Source organism: Dipodomys merriami, unplaced genomic scaffold (genome assembly GCF_024711535.1).
Source record: "Dipodomys merriami isolate MVZ:Mamm:240054 unplaced genomic scaffold, mDipMer1.0.p SCAF_35, whole genome shotgun sequence".
Taxonomy (NCBI): Eukaryota; Metazoa; Chordata; class Mammalia; order Rodentia; family Heteromyidae; genus Dipodomys; species Dipodomys merriami.
Window position 1 is genome coordinate 5,763,876 of NW_027205048.1, and position 26,556 is coordinate 5,790,431.

The 26,556-nt window shown below is 44.8% G+C and overlaps 1 protein-coding gene across 41 annotated transcripts in view; it reads left to right on the forward strand.

Moving 5' to 3' along the window:
• The window catches only part of Tcf7l2 (transcription factor 7 like 2), a 212,371-nt gene that overhangs the window by 121,233 nt on the left and 64,582 nt on the right, over positions 1–26,556 (forward strand). The window contains exon 5 of one of the 41 annotated variants that reach the window (XM_069988044.1): positions 15,246–15,374. The exons of the other annotated variants lie outside the window; for them this stretch is intronic. Coding sequence (XP_069844145.1) covers positions 15,246–15,374 — 129 coding nt within the window. The remainder of the gene's footprint in view (positions 1–15,245; positions 15,375–26,556) is intronic. 41 annotated transcript variants of the gene reach the window in all.

The following is a 26,556-nucleotide window of genomic DNA, read 5'->3' on the forward strand; positions in this document are numbered from 1 at the left end:
AGGAATCAATAATAAAGCCATAAGTCCAGTTTTATTGAGCTATAAGTCACGAACTGTACAGCTCACCCATGTATTTAAGTTGTGCATTTGGTGGTGATGGTAGGCCTGAGACTTGTACAACCATCACCACAGTATTTCTTGGGGCACGCCATCAGATCTCCACAAAGCCAAAGGCCCATTAGTACTCATTCTCTACTTCCCCCAGTTGCCCCCAATCGTAGGCAATGACTGCTTCCGTGGATTTGCCTGTTCTGGAAGTTTTCTATCAATGGGATAAGAGGATAGATGGTCTTAATGACCAGGTTCTTTCACAGCACAGTGAAGGACTTCTGACTGAACTTACCTAAGCTCTTCTCCAAGCCCTGGCTTCCAGGAAGCCGTCAATTCTCTTTCCCTTTCGTCTCTTCTGCCGCACTCCCTCATTTGTTATAAGAAGCTAGAAGACAGAGATCCCTGCGTTGACTGCGTGAGCTGTGTGAGAATGAGTCAGAATGTTGGGTGGAGGTAGCCAGACACTGGTCACCCCAGTGTTGGCAGGGAGAGGGTTAAGTGGACATTTCGCCCTATGTGTACCTGCTTGGAGGTGCACCAGGATGGAGAAGCTACAGCACTTGTCCTGGGTGACATCAGAGTAGATGTGGATTGTGCTGGTTACCCTGCTCCTAAAAGCCACTCCTGGGGAGCTTCAGGAAAGATCTGTAGGTCTTGCCTTTACAGCTCTCACTCTGCAGGGAGAAATCACAGACCTTTCTTTCTACTCAGGCAGCAGCTGCAGGAATGTTATCAGTGTTGGAACTGGGCACAGGCCCAAACCCTGCTGGTGCCTGAGCTGAAACTGAGCTGAGCTGCAGACGGCTGGGAGGTTTATATGCGAGCTGGTGGTCACCAATCTAGGGAAACTGGTCTTGGCTAGTGGGGGGGAGGGGAGGGAGTCCCTGACAACAAAGTGGTGCCAGCCACTAGGCAGACTCATGGAGAACTTCCACGCCCTCCTGACACGATTCCTGTAGGTTAGTTGTTTGGGGGTGGAGGTGGTAGAGATTGCTGTTGTCCCCAGGCATCAGACAATTCACTGAAGCCTTTTCAAATTCTACACTTCCTTTTACCATTGACTTGGGAGTGCAGAATAGTTTGGTTCCAGCCGCTAGCAACCTGATAACTTTTTTGGAGGGGTGGGGGGATGGTAAGCAATGCCTGAGATCTTTTCCAGTGCCTAGGCAAGAATGTGAAGATCTTGATTCTCAAGGCTCCTTTTGTTAGAGGATAGGGTGTACTGAGGGATTGAACTCAGGGACTTGGACTTGCGAGGCAGGCACTCACCTCTTGAGTCAGGCCTCCATCCCTTTTTGCTTTATGGCTGAGCTGGATTTGGGCTGTGATCCCCCTATCCTGTGTTGTTGGGATAACAGATGCACCCAGCCATTGTGCTTCTTCTTATAGTTTTGGATAGCAGGTGTGCATCATCATGCCCAGCCATTGAGTGAGATGGAGTCTTGTGAACTTCAAACCTTGGGCACTCAGTTTATTACTCCCTTGTAGCTAGGATTACAGGCTTGAGCCATCATACCTGGCTCAAGCTTCCTTACTTCTTTTCCTCCTTTCCTTCCTCTCTTCCTCCCTTCCCTTTTTTCCTTCCCTTTCCTTCCCTTTCATTTTTCCATTCCCTTCCCTTCCCTTCCTTCCCTTTTTCCCTTCCCTTCCCTTCCTTCCCTTCCCTTCCCTTCCCTTCCCTTCCCTTCTCTTCCCTTTTTCCCTTCCCTTTTCCCCTCCCCTCCTTTCCTTTTTCCTTTCTCCCTCCCTCCTTCCCTCCAGGTAATTGGCCCTTGATTTCCCCTGATTGTTTCCCTAGATGGTTTGCTTTTCTATTAAATTTAAGTGCCCTCATCTGGTTTGCTTTGCTTATATATAACACTTCTGTTGAGTTTGATTCTACACACCTTGAGTACAGTTTTGGCCCATACAAGCTTTGTGCTAGCTGCATTCAGCACTGCTGGTCTCTAAGAGTCTACTAGCAGCCCCTCTGGCTTGCCAATAAACACCCCTGCTTTGGCCTCTTCAGTGGTGGCTTCTCCGTTTCTTGCGACTAAGTTTCCTTACAACATTTCTTTCCTTCATGTGTGTACCACACACACATGTGCCAGTACTGGGTCTTCAACTCAGTGCTTGAGCACTACCCCTTAGCTGTCTTATGTGAGGCTGGTACTCTACTACTTGAGCCATACTTTGGCTTTTTGGTGGTTAATTGGAGATAGAGTCTGGACTTTCCTGCCCAGACTTGCTTTGAACTGTGATCCTCAGATCTCAGCCTTCTCTCAGTAGCTAGGACCACAGGCTTGAGCCACCAGTGCCCAGCCCTCAAGGGCTCAAGACATTCATGTGTGGTACTTACTCTAGCCTCTGAGCTAAAGTAACAGCACTGTGGTACCCGCTCCCAGAGTGGAAGTGGCCTCCGGGATGCTGGTGGCCAGCTAGGCCTGCTCCGAGCAGAGCCAAGTGGTCATGGGTGTGGGAGATGAGGTGTATGGCAGCTGGTCATGCTGTGGCGTTAACTGGGAGAGTCTATTTTCTCAAGCTACCACAGGTAGAGTTCAAGTTCCTTTTCTGCCTGGGTCCCAGAGAGAAAGCCATCCAGCTACCTTGGTGACATTCAGCCCTAAAAGCCTGGGGTTTCTGATGATCACGGGTGTTTGGATATAAAGGTTTACAAGGCATTCCTGACGCTTCCCTTCCCTTTGCCTTCCTTTCCCAACCTGCTCGCCTCAGCATGAGTCACTTCGCCAGACTGTCAGGCCCTGCTGCCGGCTGCCCGCCCTTCCTTGTGGCCTGGCCACTCCTGGAGTCCTCCCTGGCCCAGCATTCAGAAAACAGACCACACCCAAGGAAGGAGGGTGATACAGGAGAGCATTTCTCTGCACTGGCCAGGGAGGCCCTGGTGCTAGGTGCTGGGCCTGCAGCTTATCCATCCTGAGTCCTGGCCTCTCCAGGCTCTTGCTGGTTTGCTGATGTGTGCTGCAGAGGTGTGTGTGTGTGTGTGTGTGTGTGTGAGTGTGTGTGTGTGTGTGTATGTGTGTGGGGTGGCTGGCTGGGGAGGGCTGTCCCAGGCTGACTCACACGCCAAAGGTCAGCTGGGCTGCCGGCGCCAGCACCTTTCTTCCTTGAGCACACACCTCATCTTGGATCTTTTTTAGATACTTGGACTAGCTTTATTCAGAACATTCTGAATTTATGAGTGAAGGCATGGGCTCACTTTATTATTTTATACTTTGGATTCTTTCTTTAAGGAGATCAGAGGTAAAAAAAAAAAATACCATTATTTGCCAGTTCTCTATCAGTTCTCTCCTTTCCAAAAAAGCAGTGTGTGTGTGTGTGTGGGGGGGGAGTTTTCTGGAGGGTCAGGCATATTGTTAAAGCTGTATCGTTTAAAGAGATCTCAGCATACCTGGCACCTCGCCTCATTCCCATCTTCAGCTATCCTAGCCTTGCTAGAATGAATCCCAGGCTTCGTACATGGCATTTACCCTGTTGAGGGCTGCGTGGGACTCCGGCATGGCTGAAGGCTCTGCAGTGGTCATGGGGGGAAAGGGATGATGCTTTGTACCATCATCGTTGCCATCCTGTGCTGGCTTTGGTTTCAGAGTTTGCATTCGGGGATGGCGGCTGCAGTGATCTGAGTATTTTCTCTGGGCATCTGCTGAGTTCCTTAAAAAAAAGAAATCATACTAACTACCTTCAACTCAGATGTTTCCACTGTGTGACTGTACCACAGAGCTAGGTGGAAACAGTTACGGTGTCATAGCTGGGTGGTGTGGGTGCTAGTCTCCCACCACAAAAACCCATCCAGAAGCCAGGGAACACTCACTCCAATGGAAGTGTTTATGGGGACCACCGAAGAATAGACTAAGATATAGCAAAGAACTTCAAATGAATGAACAACTCAGTTTGCAAATGCACATTTGAACTTGCTTTTTATTTTTTTTCAATGTTGCCCATCACCATGTGTGCTGAGTGATTTACTGGAGTATTCTTAAAAAATATTCACACAACCTACCTTTTCCAGTTACCTGATAGTATTTTTTTTTTAAGCTAAGAGACCCAATCCCAAATAACCTTTTCTTCTCTGCCTTCTTTCTCTGTTCTTCTCTTTTCCTTCTCTTTCTTTCCTTCCTTCTTTTCTTTTTCTTTCTCTCTCTTCCCTCCCTCTTTCCTTTCCTTTCCTTTCCTTTTCTTTCCCTTTCCCTTCCCCTTCCTTCCTTCCTTCCTTCCTTCCTTCCTTCCTTCCTTCCTTCCTTCCTTCCTTCCTTCCTTCCTTCCTCCCTTCTCCCTTCCTCCCTCCCTCCCTCCCCCTTTCTTTCTTTCTTTCTTTCTTTCTTTCTTCCTTCCTTTCTTCCTTCCTTTCTTTCTTTTTTTCTTTCTTCAGCTCCATATTACCTTCTAGGATTCACATTTTGCTTTCTGAATACTGTTCTTAAAACAAATCATCTATTGACAGTACATCATAGATTTTGTGGCTTTCTGGTGACATTTCTGGGGAAGTAAATGAAAGGTGTAAATTAAGAAAAGCAAGTGTTTGTGGCTCTCACTTTAACCTTCTGTTATGTTAAGTGGCTCTGCTGCAGAGGGCTGTCACTGCTCTTGAGGACTTGGGAAAATCCACAGCTCGCTGTGCCATTAGTTGCCTTTCAGAGAACAGGATGTTTGATGTGAAAATTATATGGACAAATCTAATTGGGTGCATTTTCACCCCTCCAGATAGCAACTAAAGGGGAGATGCTCCCCCTTTCCTGCTTTTCTAGCTAAATTGTTTAACCCTAATCTTAGGCTCTTCAGGATCGCATTCCAGTAATTCAAGTGTCTTTTGTTTAGTTGCATTGTCTGTATGGCCCAACCCCATACATTTTTAGACATCTGGAAAGAGCTATCAATCCCCCTCTGATTTGAAGGATGATAAGACCTGTGACCCCCATCCCTCCCCGATAATTTATGGTCTTTTTCCTCATGTCCTACAGAAATCCAGCCAGTCAGTGAAAGAAAACAGAAGCATTTTAGACCTCTTGTCTTTCCCCTGTAAAACCAGGATAGTAATTCTTGTCCTGCCCAGTCATGTTATTCATTTCCAAGAAAATGTGCTTCGAGTTAAATATAAAGCATTTACCCAGAGATGAGCTAGTGGCAATTATGTCGGTTTAGACTCTAAAATTGAAAAAAAAAATCCTCTTATTCACATACGGTTGGGCTCACTATTTAAAGTGGCTTTTTAGTATATTTACAAAGTTGAGCAACCATAACCACAGAGTGAGAATATTTTCATCAACTCCTCCCCATCCTCAACCCCTTCCAAATCTCGTCATACCTACTAGCTATCACTCCTATGTCTCTCCTTCCCTTTTCCATGACCACCATATGTCTGCCTTTTCTCTCTATGGCTTTGCCTACTCGATAAGTGAGATCATGGGAATTTGTGGCCCTGAGTGAATGGCTTCCTTCACACTTGGAGCATTTTCAAGGTTCATCTATGTTGCACTTCATTCATTGTGTGGTTGAATAAGTTCCCCATGGCCTAGACGGACCACATCATATTGATTCAAAAAATACTTAGGTAGTTCATATTTGTTTTATTTTTATTTTTTTACATTGTGAAATTCACTGGATTCCCTGTTTTAGAAGTTAAATGTTCTCATGGTAATGACCCTTTAAGGGGCAAAAAAATAAAAGATTTCCAAGTCTTGAGTGGTACACATATTAACAAGTATGTATCTCAACAGATGATCTCTAGAAGCAGCTACTGGGACAAGATGACTTCAGAGTTCATGGTCTCTGAAGCATTAAACAACTTTAATCAAGGAAATGGTTACTATTTCTAGTTACTCTTTCTGTAGGTTCACTAAGGATTAGGACATTATCTCCAGTGATGCAAGCATGTCTCCGATAAGAGCTATTTTCTTTGTCTCTGGTGTGTGGGTTTTCTCTCTTTCTTTCTTTTGGCGGTAATCCTTCCTGGTGGGATTGATTATCAGTCAACTCACTGGTGGTGGTGATTGAGAGAGGTTATTTCCAGCCTGTGGAGTCTTCTTGTTTTGGGTTTGCTTTTCTTCCTGTTTACTATTCCGCATTTTTTTAACCTTTTTAAGCATTAGGAAGTACAGGTACGTTTACATCCTGGAGATAGGAAGATTCACTCTTCAGATTTGCTTCTTGCTTGACATAGTCTAAGGAACCTGCCTGGGCCAGTTGCTTTTTAAACCAGTTGTGATCATTGCCTCCCAGGGCTCTTTTTTTGGTCCCAGGTGACTAATGTTCTTGGAGTAAAATCTTACCAAGGAAAGCCTGAAATTTTATTTTATTGGCTACACATTAGATTTATGAGTCTTTAAGAAAACCCTACAAGATGGATGGCCATCTAACTATGAAAATGTTGGACATATTATTCTTATCTAGGGCTCTGAATTTTGGCTGTAGTCTACTCCTTTGCTGGTTAGAAGAAATGAGAGCAAGATGGCTTCTCTGTCTTTCTCCACATGCCGGATGCACAGAGGATCTCTTTCAGTTAGTTTTCACTAATACAGTTACCGGTGTTTGGGTTAGGAGGTAGTTCCACCTTTGGGTTTCACCAAAGATCATTTATCCCACATCTCATACACCTTACACCATGAGTCCCAGCTCCCTCTTCCAAACTGGAAAATTGCAAATACCATAGTATCAAAATAACGAATTATAAAGCAGCTATGTCAGGTTGGTTTAACCTTGGATCATACCACCATAGTTGTCAGGGGCCACTGTGGATGCCCGTAGCACAGATGGTTGGATTGGAAAGAGAGTGGTCTTTGCTGGAGTTTATACCTGGGGTACAATGTCATTTTGAAGCTGGAGGTGCTTGTGGAGGTCGTAAGCGCGCCTCAAATTTTCTTGTGTCTTTCCATTCTGAATTAAATGGCATCAAGGTTATCCTGTAGATAGGAATCTATTGTGTGTGTGTTTTTTTTTAGATAGTATTTTTATCTTTACACACTCCATTGTGATTCTTGCTTTTATAATATCCAGAAAGCATTTTTTAAAAAAACCCATTTCAATTTAATACATTTTGTGCAATTAATTTATTGCCTGTGATACGTCTCGACCAAAATGGTTTGTTTTTCATAAACACCTGAAAAGGTTGAAATCACATTTTTCTCAGAAATTAGCCCTCGTTTGCACAATTATTCAGTTATTACAGCACGAAGACCCTGTGGAGTCTGATGTTGTCAGGAAACATATTAGCAGAAAAATAGTATGTTATTATCTAATGCTAATGATTGGTTAGTAGAAATGGGGAAAGAGGGCACATAATTGGGGTTCCTGTGGCTAACAAGATGTGAATTACCAACACAGTTCCAAGGGAAATTCTGGGGTTGTTCTAGAAACCTGTTATTTGCATGTTAAAACACTTGGCTTTCATTGATAGGGGAGGAGGGTGCTGTTTACCAACACTCCTTTCTTTAGCAAAATCTTTGCTAAAGAGAAGTTGGCTCAGTGGTAGAGTGCTTGCCTTGCATGCATGAGGCCCTGGGTTCGATTCCTCAGCACCACATAAGCAGAAAGAAAAAAGCCGGAAGTGGCGCTGTGGCTCAAGTGGTAGAGCGTTAGCCTTGAGCTGAAGACCTGAGGGACAGCGCCCAGGCCCAGAGTTCAGGCCCCACGACCGGACCCCCCCCCCCCTCCCCCCCCCCCCCCCCCGCAAAAAGAAAAATTTCCCATAAAGAGCCAGCCCCACGTGCTGTTTTACTATCTTTCATTTCCATCTTCAGCAGCATGATGTCTCTGTGGAAGATCCATTGCTTTGCTTCTTGAAGGAGAGGATTGCCTAGTGCCTAGTGGACAGAACAGGTTTGGATTAGACCTTCTTGTCCGCAGTTCTGCGCAGTGGTGTTCTCAGTGTACAAGAGAGGCCAACGTTCCCTCCCAAAGCTTGCCCAAGAGAATGTTGTTACAAGCTGGATGCACAGACCATTCTTGCAGCCTGCAGTTCTCAGACCTGAGCTTCTGTCAAAAGTTCTTCCAAAGCTGGGTGGTGTCCAATAAGGGTGATAGGTTGGCATGTTGTGCTACTGTGTGGGAATCAGCTTCTGTTTTCTTTGATGAGCATGGTTTTACAGGAGCAGTGTGCTTGTGTGGAGAGATTATGGTGTTAGGAACTGGAGCACGGGGTTCTCTGTGCTGTGAAAGTTGGGAGAGAAGCTTCATGCACGTCTTGACTAGTGTCCCAAATCTAGAGGCTCATTTCTGGGATTTGAGCATAGGGTCATGTGCTTGCCAGGCAGGTGCATTAGCACTCAAGCCACAACCTCGGCTCCTTATCAGGTTTTGTTTTTGTTTTTGTTTGTTTTGTTTTTCAATTGGGTCTCATGCTTTTGTCCTGGGTAGCCTAGACTGCAATCCTCCTGTTTGTGTCTCCCATGTGGTTATGAATGTGAACCACCACAGCTGGCGTTTTTTGGGTTCCTGCTTTTTGTCTGGACTGGCCTCAGATTATGATCTTCCTGATCTCCTCTTGTATAGCTGGGATTATAGACATGAGCCACCTCACCTGACCTCACTCATTACCTTTTATCCTAGAAAACTCTTGACTGTAGAGTAAATTGGCTGTAGAGCCAATTTAGTCAAAACGTTGTTGAACAATTCGAAGCATCTCAGTTACTCCAGAAATTCCTCTTTTCCTTTATTTTGAAATCTTTATGCCAGAATTTTTTTAATTTTAATTTTTTATTGTTACTAAAAGGATGATGTACAGACAGGTTACAGTTGTGTAAGTTAGGCAATGATATATATCTTTGTGGGCAGTGTCATCTCTTCTCTCCTACTTTTTCCTTCCCTTCCCCAAAGAATCTTTTTAAAACAACTATTTGTACCCGTCTTTCTTTATTTGAATGAACAAAGCATATCTTATTTCTGTCTTCTCAATATTTGATGGATAGATTTTTTTCCCCTTGAACAATAGACAGACAAAACTTTTTAAAAACTACCAGCACATTTTGAAAGGAAACTGCAATGTCTCATTCATGACACTTTTTGTCTCTAACATATTTCCTCTTAGCCACACAGAGCCTTAATGTGGTAAAAGAAATCTATACTGAGTGTATTGCTTTTCCTTCTTAAATACATCCTGCCTGAATAAGCCCCTTACTATGTAATGGTGGTATTCAGAGGGAAGGAGACACCCAGCTTCTGGATACCCATATTTGAGGACCTGTGATTCCCCTCATCTGTTTCTTGCAGAGTTCTCAAAAAGACACTCAGTGCCCAGCATCCTCATTTAACGACAAACTAGCTCAGGCAGTCAGGGTGCACAGCTAGCAAGTGGGGTGCAGTGATGCAGGGCCCCATTCGAGTCTGTGCAGGGGTTAAGGAGGTGAAATAGTAAGTGCAGAGGTAGATTGCACCCCATCTCCTTCTGGTGCCCATTCTGTCTTGCTGTCTGCTTGGATCCATGCCTAAGCTGAGGTCCACATAGGTGAAGGTCCACTGTACTCTTGTATCCTAGTTCAGCTGCAGAAGTGGTGATTCTGTGCCAGACAACTCTTAAGTGGCGGACCTGGGTATGGGAGGAGGGAGTGGCTGTGGGTGACGGAGAGGCATTCACCATTCTTGACTGTATACAGAGCCACTGTACTTCATGATGCTCCCACCTACACACTCACACAGATGTGCGTATACCTGACCACTTACATGCTCACATTTTGCAACAGTGACAACAAGGATAGCCATGTGCTGGGGAAGAACGGGGCTCATTTTCTATAACAACATATGGCTTCTTTGGAGGCCTGAGTGTAGTTTCTTTGCCAAACAACGTATTCAAATGTAATTCGTTTCCATCAAAGCTATCTTATCAGAAGAAGTGAGATTTTGTCCATGTGCTTAAACCAGATCAGCATGAACCATAAAGACCACAACTGCCTCCAAGGTGTGTGTGTGTGTGTGTGTGTGTGTGTGTGTGTGTGTGTGTTGTGTGTTGTGTGTGTTGTGTGTAGGGGATAGGCATTGTTTGTCGTTGTTAGAATGGTTGCGATTGCTTTTCTGGTTCTCAGTGTCCTTCCTTGTAGATGTGTAAGCATGAGTAAATGACATTGAAACATCGAGGGCTTTACCTTTCTGCCAGTTTTTACAAATGGTCATTTTGACCAGTTCTCTTGTTTTAGTGGAATGACCTTTGTCATTCATTGTTCTTCTTTCTGTTGGATTCCTTAGTCCTTCAAAGATGTGGCATTTTTCGAAAGAAAATTCATCTGCTGTTGCACAGGAACCCTGAACCGTCTTACAATAAAGATTTGTTACTGTTGTTGATTTTTGCTTTTTTAAAATCTGGATTCCAGTCCCATTCTTTCCTAGCTGTGTGTATCTGGGTGGGTCCTTTAATATCTAAGCTTAGAGATGTCAGACTCAATGTGAAAGAAAGAACTAGATTATGTGGTTTGTAAGACTCATTCCATCTAAGAACAGAATGAATCAAAAGTCCAAGGACCAGGAGAACTGCCACTGTAACTCCCTTCCAAAGGCTGGTAGCTTACAAGGGCCAGGAAGAGATGGTATTTTAGTCTCATCCAAAGGCAGGGGGGAAAAATGGTCCCAGCTCCAGCACAGTTAAGCCAGAGGAATTCTCTTTTATTTGGGCATCTGCCTTGTGAGTTACTCAGGCCTTCAACTGATTGGAGGTGGCCCACCGGTACTAGGGAGGGCTTGGCCCAGTGGAAGAGACACACAGAGTAGGATCACTGCATGGAACTTTTCCTAGACAAAATGTAAAACTTTAGCCTTTTTTTTCCTGCCTATAAGATCAGTTCAGATTCTCCCTAAATTAGCCAGTTTCATTTCACTCCAGATGATACTTCCTATTTCATATAAAACCTTTATCTCTGAAAACTTTACCTTTTTTTTTTTTTTCTTCTTAAAGATAGTAGCTTGCTATGTAACCTAGGCTGGCCTAGAACTCACAATCCTTCTACCTCTGACTCCCAAGTACGAGGATTACAGGTGTGTATGTATTTACCACCATGCCTGGCTAGGTGTTTTATGGTTTTTAAATACCTTGCGGCTTTTTTCCTTCCCTATCTTTTATCTTTTGTGTTGTTGTTTATTTTTCTCAACAGAGTGATTTGTACTTTGTAGCTCACTGGGCTGTATTTTGTCCCATTATCTTTGGCTATCACCCAGCTCCTTGAAGGGGGAAAAACTCATAAGGAAATAAGATAGTGGTTATGCAAATTCTGCCCGGACTTTATGGGTGGCATGCCTCTATTCTTGAGCCCTGTGGCTGCCTGCAGGTCTGGTTAACACTCTGTGTCACCAGGTGCTGGGCCGTGGGGATGGCCAGAATCTACCATTCCCTGCCTTCTGCCTGCCTTCTTCCGGCTCTGTTCTCCTTTGTAATTCCATCATTCCTAGAAGAGGCAACGGCAGCTCTGGAAATCATGCCACAAATAGATAAGTGTTTTTGGAGAAAGACAGGTGGCAGATTTTAGCCCTACCGAGAGTTTGTGGCCTCTGCTTACTTTTTATTTCATGGATTCAGAGTGTGTGTGTGTGTGCACGCGTGTGTGCGTGCGTGTGTGCACACACGCGTTCAAACATGCACGTGCCAGTACTGGGCTCATACTTAGGTCCTGGGCACTGTCCCTTAGCTTTTTCGCATAAGGCTGGCTCTACCTCTTGAGCCATACTTATGGCTCCACTTAAGGGTTTTTTGGTGTTCAGTTGGAGATAAGAGTCTCACAAACGTTTCTACTTGCACCGGCTTCCAACTGTAATCCTCAGATCTCAGCCTCCTGAGTAGCTAGGATTGCCAATATGAGCCACCAGTGCCTAGCATGAATCCACATCTTAAATTAGGTCGGGGCTACCAATGGCTTTGGCTAGACTAAAGGAGCAAAGGTCTGGGGACGGTTTTAGCAGGTGTGTGTCTGAGCAGGTGCAAACCCTCTACCCCATCGAGGCTGTATTCATAAAGAAGGTACCAAGGGCCTGCTCCAGCTTCTTATCATGGTTGGGCCAGGGGACTCCGGGGTCTTTATTTACCTTGTCCTGGAGCATCTCCATTCTTTTGCATGTTGCCACTTCATTCATAGATAACTACTAATGTCAGTCTGGCTGAGATGATTGGACTATTTCAGTCCTGATTCCAAACTCTGTCTTCAACCTGAATTCAGTGTGGTTTAAGAAGATGAGTGTATTGATCTTTAACTGCAAAGTCCAGGATCAGGGGTTACTTTCCCTCCAGCTCTCTGCTCTGCTATCCTACAAGTTGGTTTCATTGCATTGAGGCTTAGTCAAGTTCAGAAAAAGGTCTTATTTTCCCTCACATGTCTATGACTCTCATTCTGAACTAGCATCAGAAGTAAAGGGATGCACGATGCTTAGTGGGCTTGACCTGAGCTGATGGGTGATGCTCCTAAATAAGTTGGGCAGGCTACACCATCTTCAGAATCTGTGGAAGGGTTTCTCGTTCTTTAGAGCAGACTCCATTCTAGTTTTTTTCTTGTGTTCAAAAGGATTTTCTCTCTGTATACACATTTGATTTTCACTTAATGAGACAGATGCCCCAATGATTAGAATGGCTTTAAAATTTCATATTTTGCAAAAGAATCAAAAACAAATAATGGACTTTGTTTTAAACAGAAAAGTATGGTAGGCTCATCAGATAAGTTATAAACAAGACAAATTTTACAGGTTCAAACTGGATAGTACTTGAAGTGAGGGGGATGTGATCTACAGATTTGACTGTGAGGTGCCCAGGCAGGAAGTAAGTGAGCGGGCATGCACATGTGTACACAAGGGCCAGGGAAGGGGACAGACAGATAGGTGGTAATGAAGCCACTGTAATATATAAGACAATGTAATTGATGACAACCTTTGCCTTGGTTGCATCATTTATTTTCCAAACTTCATCTCCCACCCACTTGGCCTTGGGAATCTGGCTTCGTGGCACCCAACATTCTGTTAGAAAACAAAGCAAGTAGACCAGGACTAAACACCATGTTTCTGGGTTCCTTCCAGAAGCAACTGTAGGGTTTACCATGGTGCCTTTGAAGGGCGGTGTGGAGGTGAGTCACCCCTGTGACAAGGCAGAATTGGATCACCTCACCTCTGTTATAAAGCTGGGCCATCTTTCCAATAGTCTCATGCTTGCTTCCTGACTCACCTTGTTTATGCAGGAGAGATGTAGGGGGAGTGTGGTGGGGGGCGAGGGAGGATGCTCAGCTTCCCAGGTCAGGAAGGAGATGGGATGGGGAGGAATGTACTTCCTCCTGCAGCTGACATTGGAGGACCCCTTGCCCTTGATGTCTCTCACAGACTGGGGTCAGCTACAGCCACATGGGTCCTGGAAGAGCTCCAGTTTTCAGACATCGCGGCCCGCCCCTTCTCATTTGGGGAGCTCACATTGTTTGTTGGATGGTTTTAGACCACTTGGAAAAAAGAGCACAGGGCCCATGGGAAGACCAGGACTAGGATAACAATGTCAACTGCTCTACAGTCCTAGCAACTGTCTTACGTTCATTGATTTGCTATACAGTCTCTCAGAACCCTGCGTACCAACTGCGTTCATTCTGACAGTGAATATCAGAATGTAGACAGACTTGAGTATTGTACGCAATCCCATGCTGCTAGCCCTCAGCTGTTATTTCAGGATTAAGAAGGGTGAGAAATGAACCTGTGGGCACTGATGACTCACAGCTGTAATTCTAGCTGCTTAGAAAGCTGAGATCTGAGAGGATCATGGTTCAAAGCCAGCCAGGGCAGAGAAGTCCATGAGACACTTATCTCCAGTTAAGTAACAAAAACCCAAAATTAGAGGGATGGTTCAAGTTGTAGAGCATCAGCCTCGAGCGAAAAAGCAGAGAGGGAGAGGCCCAGAGTTCAAGCCCTAGGCCTGGTATACAAAAAAAGGAGGGAGCTGAGCAATATTTATATATTTCCTTGCATACAATTTTGAAAAATTGCAGCAGAGCAGGAATACATCTTTTTTTCTTTTTGGACGAACATTAAGAGCATAGGCTTTTTTTTTTAATATTTCTTAAAGAGAATTACGGTACTGTTTCTTGGTTGGGAACTAGTCTTTCTCAGACCCTAGGTTGCTCTTTACACCCCTAAATTCTACCAGTAAATAGAGCCATGATAACCATGTGGATAGGCCAGTAGGTCCTACACAGCGCTATTTACACGGGTTAATTTCCGTGGTCTATATTCTCTACTGTTTCTAGCTGTGTGACCTTGGGCATGCTCCTTAATGTCTCTGAGTCAGTTTCCTTCTCTGTGAGATGGGCTTGACACCTGTCCATCACAGGGTGGCCGTGAGGATTCATGGAACATCTAGAACATTCCTGTCTTGGTACCCACACAGAGGAGGCAGACAGCACATGCGGCTGCTTTGGGGACTGAGCTACCGTTGGTTAGAAATTAAATTCAGCACCCATGGTATGTGCTGCCCCATCTTTGAGGGGTCCAGAAATGGTCCTCTAGTACTCCCCTCAAAAGATTATAAATCTTATGTAGATATAAGTGGCTCATGCCTGTAGTCCTGGCTACTCAGAAGTACTATGGTGTGTTAAGCCAAGAGTCTGTGAGACAACATTTCCAAAATAACCAGCAAAAAGCTGGGCTGGAGGTATGGTTCAAGTGGTATAGCAGCCATTGAATAAGTCCAGTGAGTGTAGGCAGCCCCAGGTTCAGTGCTGGCACACACACACACACACACACACACACACACACACACACACAGGAAAGGACATTTAAGACAAGACGAGCTACTCAAATAGCTCAGTGTTGGATGTAACCCTATGCTTTGTTTGGTGGAAATAGCAGCAATTTCAGAGTTGAGACTAATAGAAGATTCAGGAAGGTAAGTTGAGAAGAGAGCGTAACTAGATGGCTTGCTGCAGGCTCCAGAGCCAGGAGAGAGGCATGTTGCCGTGGGACATTCGTGGGTAAGAGGTGGCCATATTGGAAAGGATCACAGGAGGAAAGAGAGGCTGTGTCTGACACATCCTCCGAGGGACCACAGTCACAAGGCAGGGAGGGGCGAGAGCTCTGGGCTCGTGCTGGGAAGTGTCATTGGTGGAGCTACTGGAGAAATGTGGGTGTGGCTGGGGGCTGTGTGTGTGTGCGTGTGCGCGTGTGCGAGTGCGCGTGCGCGCGCGCGCGCGCCTTGGTGACCCTGTCCCCACCCTCCCTCCCTCCCTCCCTTTTGGCCTCACTCTATTCCCCTTTCTTCCTGGCCACAGAGCCCCCTCCCTTGCTGCCCTCAGGGACATGGCTGCCCCTCCTCAGACTTCACTGTCAGCACGCCAGTCTTCAGGGACATGAAAAGCAACCACTCCTTACAAAAAGTTGGGGAGCCCTGGTGTTTGGAGGTAGGTGTGGAAGCTCAATGACGGTATGAGACGAGTCAGCCCCTGCGATGAAACCACCCAGGCGCAGTTGACCTGGCGCGAGGGCAGGGCCCACGCACCCAGCACCATCGCTGAATTCTCCTCGGGTCACTGTCGTGTCGGGTGCCATGATGTCTGGCTCTGCTGACGGCCGATAGGGATATCATGGCCATAAAAATGCCAGTTTACAAGAAAGAGGGTGGAGATGGTGTGATTGTGAGTGTAAGATGCCCGGCTCCACATAAAGGTCACGTGATCTCCAGCCACGCCAGGCTTCCGTGAGAAGGGTGAGCAGGCCAGCACGTTTCTCCCATTAAACTTGACCCCAGGAGGTCATTTCCTGCGACTCTTTATAGCTCCCAGTGGAAGGGGAATTCTCACCTCAACTTTGCCTCTCTTCCTGGTAATTGAGAACCTGTAGATTTTAAAATTCAGGGTGCTGAGAAATATTCACCCTTCCACACCCATGGCGGATAACCTGGCTGGCTCTTCTCACAGATGTTGCTCTCCCAGGACAGGAAGCGTTGTTCATTTCCTTTAAATAATTCAGTGCATTATCTATACTCCACACTGCTCTCTACTTGGGAGCAACTGCTCTCTTCAAATTAGTATAGTCCCAAAGATTAAAGACCACCCAGTACACCGGGAAAGCTAACAGCGCCCAGATTAATAAATTTTAACTCTTAGATTGAAAGAGCAAATGATTTAGACTAATGCCAGTGTTTTCTTGCTTTTAATGAAGATATCCGAACCAGTTGGCATTAAAACATTAATTTATTTCAAAACAGTAATTGTATCCCTACTAAGTGCTGGGTGCTTTGCTTTCTTGTTGAAAGCTGCCATAGACAGAAAACATGGCTCCATCCAGCAGGCAAGGCCCAGACTAGTAGTAACATGCTACTACACAATATGTTTAGCCTTTAGAGAGACAAAATGTGGACTGTATCATCTTTAAGTACTACTTTAAGGAGTAGTAACTTTAGAGACATTTGAATGAACTAGAGGTGTAGAAATGTGAACACCCATCCTCTTGTTACCTATTGACAATCTAATATTCGGCTATACTTCTTGTAAGTCATTCATGAAGTGCATGAACTTTAGGAGGTAAACTTGGGATTGTACCTTGCTCCATTTGCATTTTTATCTCACTCGATAGAATACCAAGGACTTTTCTGTACTACAGTGTGAGCTAATTCTGGTTAGTAGCTGCATGAACTGGTGTCCTGTGGTCTAACCATTCCCCTTCATCTGCCTGGGAATGAAACAAGACGTTCTTGGGATTGTTTGAACTTTTGCTTTCTCACCTCTGACTTGCTTGTGCTTGGACCTTGGTTCTATTCTAGTTAGAGAGAGAAGGGAAAGGGGAGCGGGGAGAGAGGAGAAGGGAGAGAGACTGGCAGGGCAAGGAGGGTTGCTTGTGCATGGACCTTGCATTTATTCTAGTTAGAGAGAGAATGGAAAGCAGGGAGAGAGACTGGCAAGGTAAGGAGGGCCCCCCATGTGTAGTTGTTGTGGCCTGCTAAGAGCTGTCCTTTAGCACCCAGTCTTTGGGCCTGGTAGATGGCAGCTCATTACTTTAGTCTTTGTGCAGTGTGGAGAGATCAATAAAGGAGAAACCAGGTGCCTATTTTGATATGAGGAAACAGAAACAGAAAGATTGGGTCTCTTCCTTATAACTCAAGATCTACAAGAGCTGATTAGAACCCTGGCGCCAGTGACCTTGAGTGTGTTTTAGGCTTGTCCCTAGGATAAAGAAACATTCCCCCCTGGTGCCAAATATGCCATCTCTCTAGATGAGGTCTAAGCCATTCTGTGTAAGTAGACTGGGCATAAAGATGGCACTTAGGTGCTAATCAAGTTGGTGAGCTACCACCTGTTCTGTGCCATGGTATCCTGGTCACATAAGGTAGGAGCTTGGCAGGAGAGCTGGTGTCTCTGTGGTGAACAGGTGTCTCTGTGGTGAACAATGTGGTTTTTTAGGGAATCCCATTGTCAGTATTTCAGTGTGACAACAGGTCAGTTTGTTTGCGTGCCTGCTTACGTTCGCAGGTACTCTGGCTTTCTCTAGATCTTCAGAGAAATGTGTATGTAACAGTCCTAGTACTTGCTACTTTAGAGTTTGAGGGAGTGAAAATCTACAGCAGGTGTGTATTCAAAGTGTCTCTGTGGAGCCATGTGGAAAGCTCATGTGACTGATAGGAGAAGTACGTTTGAGTCTAGTGTTGGCAAGGCTCTGGTTCTTCCATGATGCAATCCCCAGCTCTGTAAAAGGAGTTGGAAGACCAGCCAGGCTGCTCCCAGTGGAGAGATCTTGGAGTTTTAACACAGGCTTCTTATGATTCAAGCTCTATTACTAATGATTGGTACTTGTATACTCTTTAAAACCTGATAATTATCCATGCTTGTAATCCTAGCTACTCAGGAAGCTGAAATCTGAAGATCACAGCTCAAAGCCAGACTGGGCAGGAAAGTCCATGAAACTTTGATCTCCAATTAACCACCAGAAAACCAGAAGTGGATCAATGGCTCAAAGTGGTAGAGTTGCTAGCCTTGAGCAAACATAGCCCAGGGACAGCTCCTAGGCCCCAAGTTCAAGTCACTGACAGATATAAAAGATTAAAAAAAAGACAATTTTAAGAGGGAGACACTATGATTATTCTCATTTTGAGGCAACCTGCTTAAGATCACACAAGTCCAAGAGTTGGCACCATGAAATGTTATTCATGAAGGACCATAGCTGTTACTAGTGCTTTACTCCTTCCACATCAATCCTCTTCCACTTGCTAAAAGAGAATGTGTTTGGTTGTATGGACCGCCTGCCTTCTTGGGAGCTGAGGGGGAGCGTGTGAGTCAGGACATGCAAGTTAGAGTTTTCAGGCCTTGTCATCACCCATCCTTACCTAACATCCATTGTCCTTTCTTTCCTTGCAAGTCAGTTTGATTTTCTCCCCCTTTAGGTCTCTTCCTCTTGGGAAGTTAGGTTGGGGGAGACTATGAGTAAATATGACTAAGAAAGTCAATACCCACCTGGGCAGATATGAGTCACTTATTTCTAGTTAGCTATTCAGGTACCTTTTAAAGCTAGCCACACAAAGTCATTGCATTGGGGCTATTAACATGGTGAATAGTGACAATAATAGGGTGTGACCACAGCATAATTACATTTAGATAAGAAAGATGTGTTTTTTTTTCTTCTTCTGCCAGTAATTGCTTACTCAATACCATTGCTACTGAAATATTTGCAAATAAACTTTTTGTGTGTGTGAGGGGGGAGGGAGTGGTTTAAGGGCACTGTTCCTTAGCCTTTTTACTCAAGGCCAGTGCTCTACCACTTGAGCCACAGTTCCATTTCTGGCATGGTGGTTAATTGGAGATAAAAGCCTCACAGATTTTGCCCTGTCTGGTTTCCAACCTTAATCCTCAGATCTCACCCTCTTGAGTAACTAGGATGAGCCACCAGTTTCTGGAGCAAATACAGTTTTGTTGTTGGTTGTGGGGCTTGAACTCAGAGTTTAGGTACTGTCCCTGAGCTTTTTCCCACTCAAAGCCAGCACTTTACCACTTTGAGTCACAGCTCTACTTCTGGTTTTCTGGTGGTTAATTGGAGGTAAGTATCTCATGGACTTTCTGGCCCCAGTTGGCTTTGAATTGTGAACCTTCAGATCTCAGCCTCTAGAAAGTAGCTAGCATTAGAGGTGTGAGCCAGCAGTGCCTGACTCATCAAACTTTTAAAAAATGCTTTCCCCTATTCCCTCTTCCCTACTTCCTCTTTGGGAGTTCTGTAAAGTTTTCATTGACCAATGGCTAGACATCAGTAAAATGGTTTCTTCTGTCCCACTTTATCTTCTGGTGGATCTATCCTTTTGCAAGTTTATTTAATCTTTTGAGGGTGTGTGTGTGTGTGTGTATGTGTGTGTGTGTGTGTGTGTGTGTGTGTGTGTGTGTTAAAGAGCAGATTATTTTGGCTATTTACACATTAACCTCTCAACTTATAAATTTAGGGGGAAAAGGAGACTTCTGCTAAATTTGCAAAGCTAGTCACATAGACAGGGAGTTAACCAGTTTAGCGAGAGGAAATGAAACTTTTCTTAGGTTTATTAGACCACATCCTATAAATCTGTGGCTTATTATAAGTCTGATTTCTAAAAAGCATGGCATCACAGAGAAAGTTTTATTTTTGCTTCTTAGTCATTTGAAACAAATATAGATATTACTTCATTTCCTGGGTACTTTTTTTTTCAGTACATGTTATGTATGGAAAGTCTGGATTTGCATAACATATTGCATTGTAAGGGGAGTTTGTGTTAATATATAAATCCCTGCTCTATTACTCTGGGCTAGCAAGCTTTTTGCTACAGCTAAAATTTTAGTTTGTCTCTTTGCTGCCCGCTACCCTGCATCCCCATTCTTCCCCACAATGCCCAAACCCTGTGGAGTGTCCCCCCCCCCCCCAGTTAGAACCGGGGTGAGTAAAAGAACAAAACTACTTTGGAAGGCAAAATTAGGTTTTGACATGCTTTCTTCCAGCTTTCCCAAAATGAGGTTTAGAAATCATAGGTGGAGCTGGGCATGGTGGCTCAAGCCTATGTTCCCAGCTACTCAAGAGGATGAGTTCCAGAATCATCAAGGCCAAAAAATCCCAGATTAACCAGTCGAATCATTTTCAGCCAATAAAACCCTGGGCATTGCGGTTTGTGCCTGTTACCTCAACAGTGGTGGGAAGTATAAATGGGAGGATTGCGGTCCAGGCTAGCCCAGGCAAAAAAAAAAATGAGACTGCAAAATAATGATGAAAGCAAAAAGGGATCTAGTGGTATAGTGCCTGCCTAGCAAGTATGGAACCCCAGTGCTGCCACCAAAACAACAACCACCTCCAAACCCAAAACATGTGTGGGTTCCTGTTGTGTGTATGTTTCCTGTTTGTTTTCTGCATTTCTCAAATACAAATATTTTTCCACATTCACCATAAAAACTCTTTGGAAAACTTAGAGTGATTTTCTGCTGTAGAAGTGGCTTTCTTTTCATGTGCTTATCTACTGCCTCAAACAGACAGACTATCCTCTAAATTCTACTGCTATAGTACAGTTGGCAGAGGACCCAAGTTGAAGACAGAGCAATTCTGGAACTTTCTATTATGCCCTCATGATGTGTACAACCCATGGCTTCCTGGGATGACCCTGGATTGTTCTGAGTAGACCTTCTGCTCATTCATGCTTACTGGGCAGGATATCAGGTGGAACCACCATGTTATTTTATTTTTCCTCTCTCTTCCTCATTTGCAAACTTCTTTACTGATGTCTTCTAAGCTAAACAAGGACATGAGCTTCTCTGCTGTCTTGCTCAGCTGTCCTGCCCAGGTGTTTCTAATGCCTGATGGAGAGTACAACATAGCTCAGTGTCATAGGCCTAGAGAGGAGACAGGGTTGCTCCATGCCCCATTTCCCATGTTGTTTGTCAATCTTGGATTGAATAGAGATATCCCTGTGAGCTCTTATCTTGTTGTATTGGACCCTCCGTGAGCTGCAGTACCAAGTAGGAAGGCCAGTCATATGGAAGTTCATTTCAGCAGTGCTCTTGTGTATGGTGACACACCAGTTAAAGATGGCAGCCTAGTATGCAGGCCTCAGGTGCCTCTTACACCTGTCAGGACTTCACAGCCTATGCAGTGGCTCTTATCCCAGGCCTACCTCCAACCGAGGCTTTGTGTGTCCATGTGATCAAGGTCACATAACAAGGAAGACTTGGGCTTTTGGTGGAGGACATCTTGTCATCTTTACTGGTTATTATTTTGTATTTCTTTTGTAATTCTATGAGATGATTAACTAGGTTTCTTTCTTTTTATAGTGCTAGGAATTGAGCTCAGGGCTCTGTATCTATGAGGCAAGCAATCTTAGGATAAAATTCATTTTTGATGAGTAAAACTATGTCAAGGGAAAGTATACGTTGGCCTTAAGATTTTTTTAAATTTTTTGTAGGAAACTTCAAATGAAGCACTTATCTGTTTCTTGGGGTGGGGGGGGGGCGGAGCAGGGGGATAGATGGATAGACTGTCAATCAGTCTGTCTATGGTATCAGATCTGCTTCTCAGTCTTGGATTTGGAAATCCAAGGGAAATACGATTCCAACCTATAATGCGAAGCATAATTTACTTATTTCTATGAAGGGAACTTCTGGCTAGGCAAATAAAGTGGAAGATTTTATTTTTTAAATCTTTCCTATCTAGCATGACCTGTGGACCCTTCCAGAAAGGTATTCATTATATCAACTCAACTCCTGCTCATGTACATTGCCGGTCATCCATTGTCTGTACCTTCCAATTTTCTCTCAGTATCTCTGAGAGGCCATTAAAGAAAATCTCTGAAGGCTTGTTTGCACTTGTTTTTGCGGGGGGGAGGAGGAGGGCAGTCCTGGGGCCCGGGCACTGTCCCTGAGCTTCTTTTGCTCAAGGCTAGCACTCTACTTGAGCCACTCCACTCCTTTTCACTTTTTCTGTGTATGTGGTACTGAGGAATTGAACCCAGGGCTTCATGCATGCTAGGCAAGCACTCTACCACTAAACCACATTCCCATCCCTTGTTTGCACTTTTGAAAATGCAATATCTAGGATTATTACTACCATTACTTAACTTTCAATTTTTGAGAGCAAGGTATTGGCAGCCCTGTATGGCCCCTGATGAAAGGGACAGGTCCACATTTTGGCTGTCCCTTCCCAAACTTTGGCATCTCTTACTTGGGCTGAAATGAGGAAGGAGCCACACCATTTGCAGACTCTCCTGGGGTTGTCTGCTTATCCAGGTACATTCCTGTCTCCTGTCACCAGAGCCAGGCCATCCAAGTCTGTTCCAGCTAGCCTGGGCCACAGGAGCTCAGAACTGTTCTCTGGGAAGATCTCAGAAGCCTGTGGGTGGTCAGAGTGAGTTTCTGTTTCTGAAAAGTCGGTTCCTTCCGGAAGGGAAGGTAGGGGTAAGGAAGAAAGAAGCCACCCGAGAAAGAAGAAATGAGAGTGGAGAGAAGTGGGAAGGACTTGGGGTGACTGAAGGACACATGGTTGGCCGACTCTGGCTATTTCCCAACCCCACTGGTCACTTGCTCTGACAAAGGACCCCATGTTGTCACACAGTCCTTGGAGATGATGGGGACAATAGAATTGGGGAGGGATGACATTGGCTGTGATCTGTAGGGAGGGGTGGGGTGCGATCACTGGAGGCTCAGCCACTGCAGGCTCTCAGCCCTGCCCCTCATCCCTGATTTCTGGCAGGCCTGTATTCTGCCAGGGCAATGCGAGAGAACTTTGCTTGTCTTTTGGGAATAAGAAAACTCTTGAGTAGAAAGCGGAAGAAACTTGTCACAATTAAGTGTCTTGGACAGGTTTCTTTCCTCTTGCTGCTTTTTCCAGAAGCCCTGAGTCAGGTGGGTGGAGGTGAGAGAAAGATGTCCGCTGGGAGGACCGACCTGCCTGATGTCCCAACAGGGTAGATAGCCCACGCTTGCCCTTCCTCTAGACAGGGACAGCAGTGTTGGCACAGGCCGTGGCCTGGTGATAAAGTGACTGTTTTTGCATCTTTGGTGCTGGGACGTTTATTTCTCCTTTTCTATGTTCTCCTTGGGACATCAAAAGTTCTCAGACCTCTGGGTCTTGTCCTACTGCAGCCTTGCTTTGTTGGGGTGTCTACAACACACTGGTCTTCAGAGATTGACTTGATACCTAGGCTCTGTGCCCTGACTTAAAGGTTTGAAGATGTTTCTTTTGAGACGTGGGTTTAAAAAATAAAATATTTAAGTGTATCTCCTACAGTAAAATGGACTTCTTCTTTTGGGCTAAAGTTCTTTGAATTTTGATATAAACAACTATTTCTACCAACACAGCCTCTGGGATAAAGAACAGTTTTGTCTCCTTACACATTCCCTGTGTGTTTCTGGTCACGGGAGATGTAGGCTTTATTTTGATTATCATTTGGATACACAGTGTGAGTTGTTCATCAACAGTATCAGATTCTGCCCTATTTCTTCGCTGGCTATGCAGAGGGTATTATGGTGTCTAGCTTGTTAGTTATTGGCGAGTCCTGATGAAGAGCTCCTGTTTTTCCTTCTGAATTATTATTGCCTTGTATTCTCAGGGTGCTTTGGGCCACCTTGTGGCCTTAGAATTCACACTCATTCTAATGATGACCAAAGAAAAATTACCATTAAAGTGGAAGGTAATATGTTATGACAAACCCCAGCCACAGCAAAGCAAACTGAAGTGATATTTGAAGCATTGTGCTGCTTTTGGACTGCCTGCTTTATTCTTCTGAGGCTAGCACAGGTTGCCAGGGTATGAGCACAATGTCTAGAAATGAAGATGGACAGTGAGGTGTAGATTTTTTTTTTTGGACCCAACTTGGTCCTCCTTGACTGTCCTCACTTGTTACATTAGCTTGGTGAAAAGAAGAATTGGGAGATTTGGGCACTGCAGGTAGTTACACTAGTACCTGGTGATACCCACCTATGCACACCCACAGCTGGTGTGTGCATAGGAAGGCCAGAGCTGTTTTTCCCAGCTGTTGCTTTCTAAGGAGAAAATGCAATGCAGGATGGCTCCTATGTATGTGCTTACCCTCCTGGGAAATGATGAGAGGTGGCCCAAAAGCTCCCCAGTCCAGGGTGTCGCACTTGAGTGAACCGGAGATGATGATACATTTGGCTGGAGAAGGTAACAGCAATCGCACACATGTAAATTCTTGTGCAATCTAATTCCTGTCTTTGTAATTACTTGGAGACCTGCCATTGCAGCCAGTTGAGAAGTGGGAGCAGTGACCCGGTGCAGAAAGCAGAAATTGGAGGGGAGGAGAGAGGAGGCAGCATCCAAAACATAGCCATAGCTCCCCTGCTGGTCCCTCAGCATCTAACATCACTTTAGAGAAAGGAAAATGCATGAGAACTCCTGCCTACACATGCAACCCATCTTCCCAATTGGAGCTCCGTGGCCCTGTCGCTCTCTGAGCAGGCTGAGGGAATCTCAGAGTGTAGTAGAGTGAAGTCATCCATGACTTAGCTACAGGGAACTATGGATACTGCTGAGACGGGACCATTGTTATTCTCATATAGCACAGGTTTTGGGTAAGAATGTCTTCCAAATGGAAGCATGATCCTTGTCTTTAAAAATCAGTACACACAGCTGGAATAATGGTTGCTCTTGCCTATAATCTTAATCACTCAGGAAGCTGAGATCTGAGCATCACAAAGTGAAATCAGCCTGGGCAGGAAAGTCCATGAGACTCTTTTATTTCCAATTGACCAGCCAAAAAAAGCGGAAGTGGAGATGTAGCTCAAGTGGTAGAGCATCCACCTTGAGCAGAAAAGCTAAGGGAGATTGAAAGGCCCTGAGTTCAAGTCCCAGAAGTGGCACACACACAAAAAAAGCCACTACACATTTAACAAAGCATCCAAAACATGGGCCATCACAGGAGACCATAGTCTCCTGGAATCCCTTTGGGACCCTGATTAGGAGCAGAGGAGTGAGTGTGGATGTGTGCTCCTGCTTCTCTCTCCCTCTTGCCTCTAGAAGGTTCCCCTCTATGATCAGCCCCTCTGAATGCATTTGCGTGTGTTTGATTGACATCGGAAATGTGATGTCATTTGTACAAACATCTACATGGAAGGTTTTTGTTTTATTTTTTGGGTGACAGATTGCATGTTAGGGCAGGAAAAGATGAAAGCACTAAATATTTGCTTTAGAAAAACACAGTGAAAGATCTTCTCATCCTCCCAGCTGAAACCTGATGTGCTTAGAATTCCATTAACAAATATGGGTATCTACCGGTAAGGGGACCATCACCCTCTGAGCCCAGTTAATGGTGGGTAGCAAGTGAGGCTGGTCAGTGCAGAATTATACTGGACTCACTCCCAATGTGGTATGGAATTGGGCAATTAACGAAAAGAAAGTCCTGTTTCCTGTGACTATTCTCTTTTCTAGTGTGTGAGTGTGTGTGTGTGCGTGTGCACATGCACGTGCATGCACACATGCAAGTGTGTGTGTCTCCATGGGTGTGCATGCCAATACTGAGGCTTGACTTGGCCTTGATTCTTACTTAGCCTTTTCTCTCAAAGGTGATGCTTTTTACCACTTGAGCCACACTTCTACTTTTGGCTTTTTGCTAGTTAATTGTAGACAAGAGTCTCAGGGAGTTTACTATGTGGGCTGGCTTTGAACCTTGATCCTCAGATCTCAGCCTTCTTTTTTTTTTTAATTGTGAAAATACTGTACAGAGGGGTTACATGGGCAGGATAATGAGTACATTTCTTTTTTTGGGGGGGGGGTCCGGTCTTGGGCCTAAACTCAGTCTGGGCACTGCCCCTCAGCTCTTCAGCTCAAGGCTAGCGCTCTACCACTAGAGCCACAGCACCACTTCCGGCTTTTTTTTTTTTTTTTTTTTGCTTATGGGTGCTGAGGAATCAAACCCAGGGCCTCAAGCATGCAAGGCAAGTGCTTTACCACTGAGCCACCTTCCCAGCCCCATGAGTACATTTCTTATCAAGCATTGTAGCCTCCTCCTTTGTTTCCCCTTCCCATCCCATCCTCCCCCCACCCCCTCACCGAACCCTCCCCACCCCCAAAGTTGTAAAGTTTGTTTTCAACATACGACTTGTACATCTCATTATTGCAATGAGTCCACCTGTATCCCTATTTAAATGATTTGTTTTTTCCCTTCCCCTCCACAAATTATATCAACATCAAATATAGTGAAAGCAGGGGTTATACTGTGGGGGAGGGACATACAAAGCAACAAAGAAATAATCTTATAAATGTGTTAGAAACAATTGCATGAAAGAAAAAAAACATTTGAATACATATCTTAGGGTTCATTTCCCTAATATCAACTTATCTGACCTTTTCTGCTTGACTCAGACATATACTAGTTATTGCAAATAAGGGAAACCATGGGACCTATGTTTCTTTGGGCCTGGCTTACTTCACTTAATATAATTTTTTCCAAGTCTTTCCATTTCCTAACAAATGGGGCAATGTCATTCTTTCTGATGGAGGCATAGAATTCCATTGTGTATATATACCACATTTTCTTGATCCATTCATGTACTGAGGGGCATCTGAGATCTCAGCCTTCTTAGTAACTGGGATTACAAGTGTGAGTCACCAGCATCTGACCTCCCAAGTCTTTAATTT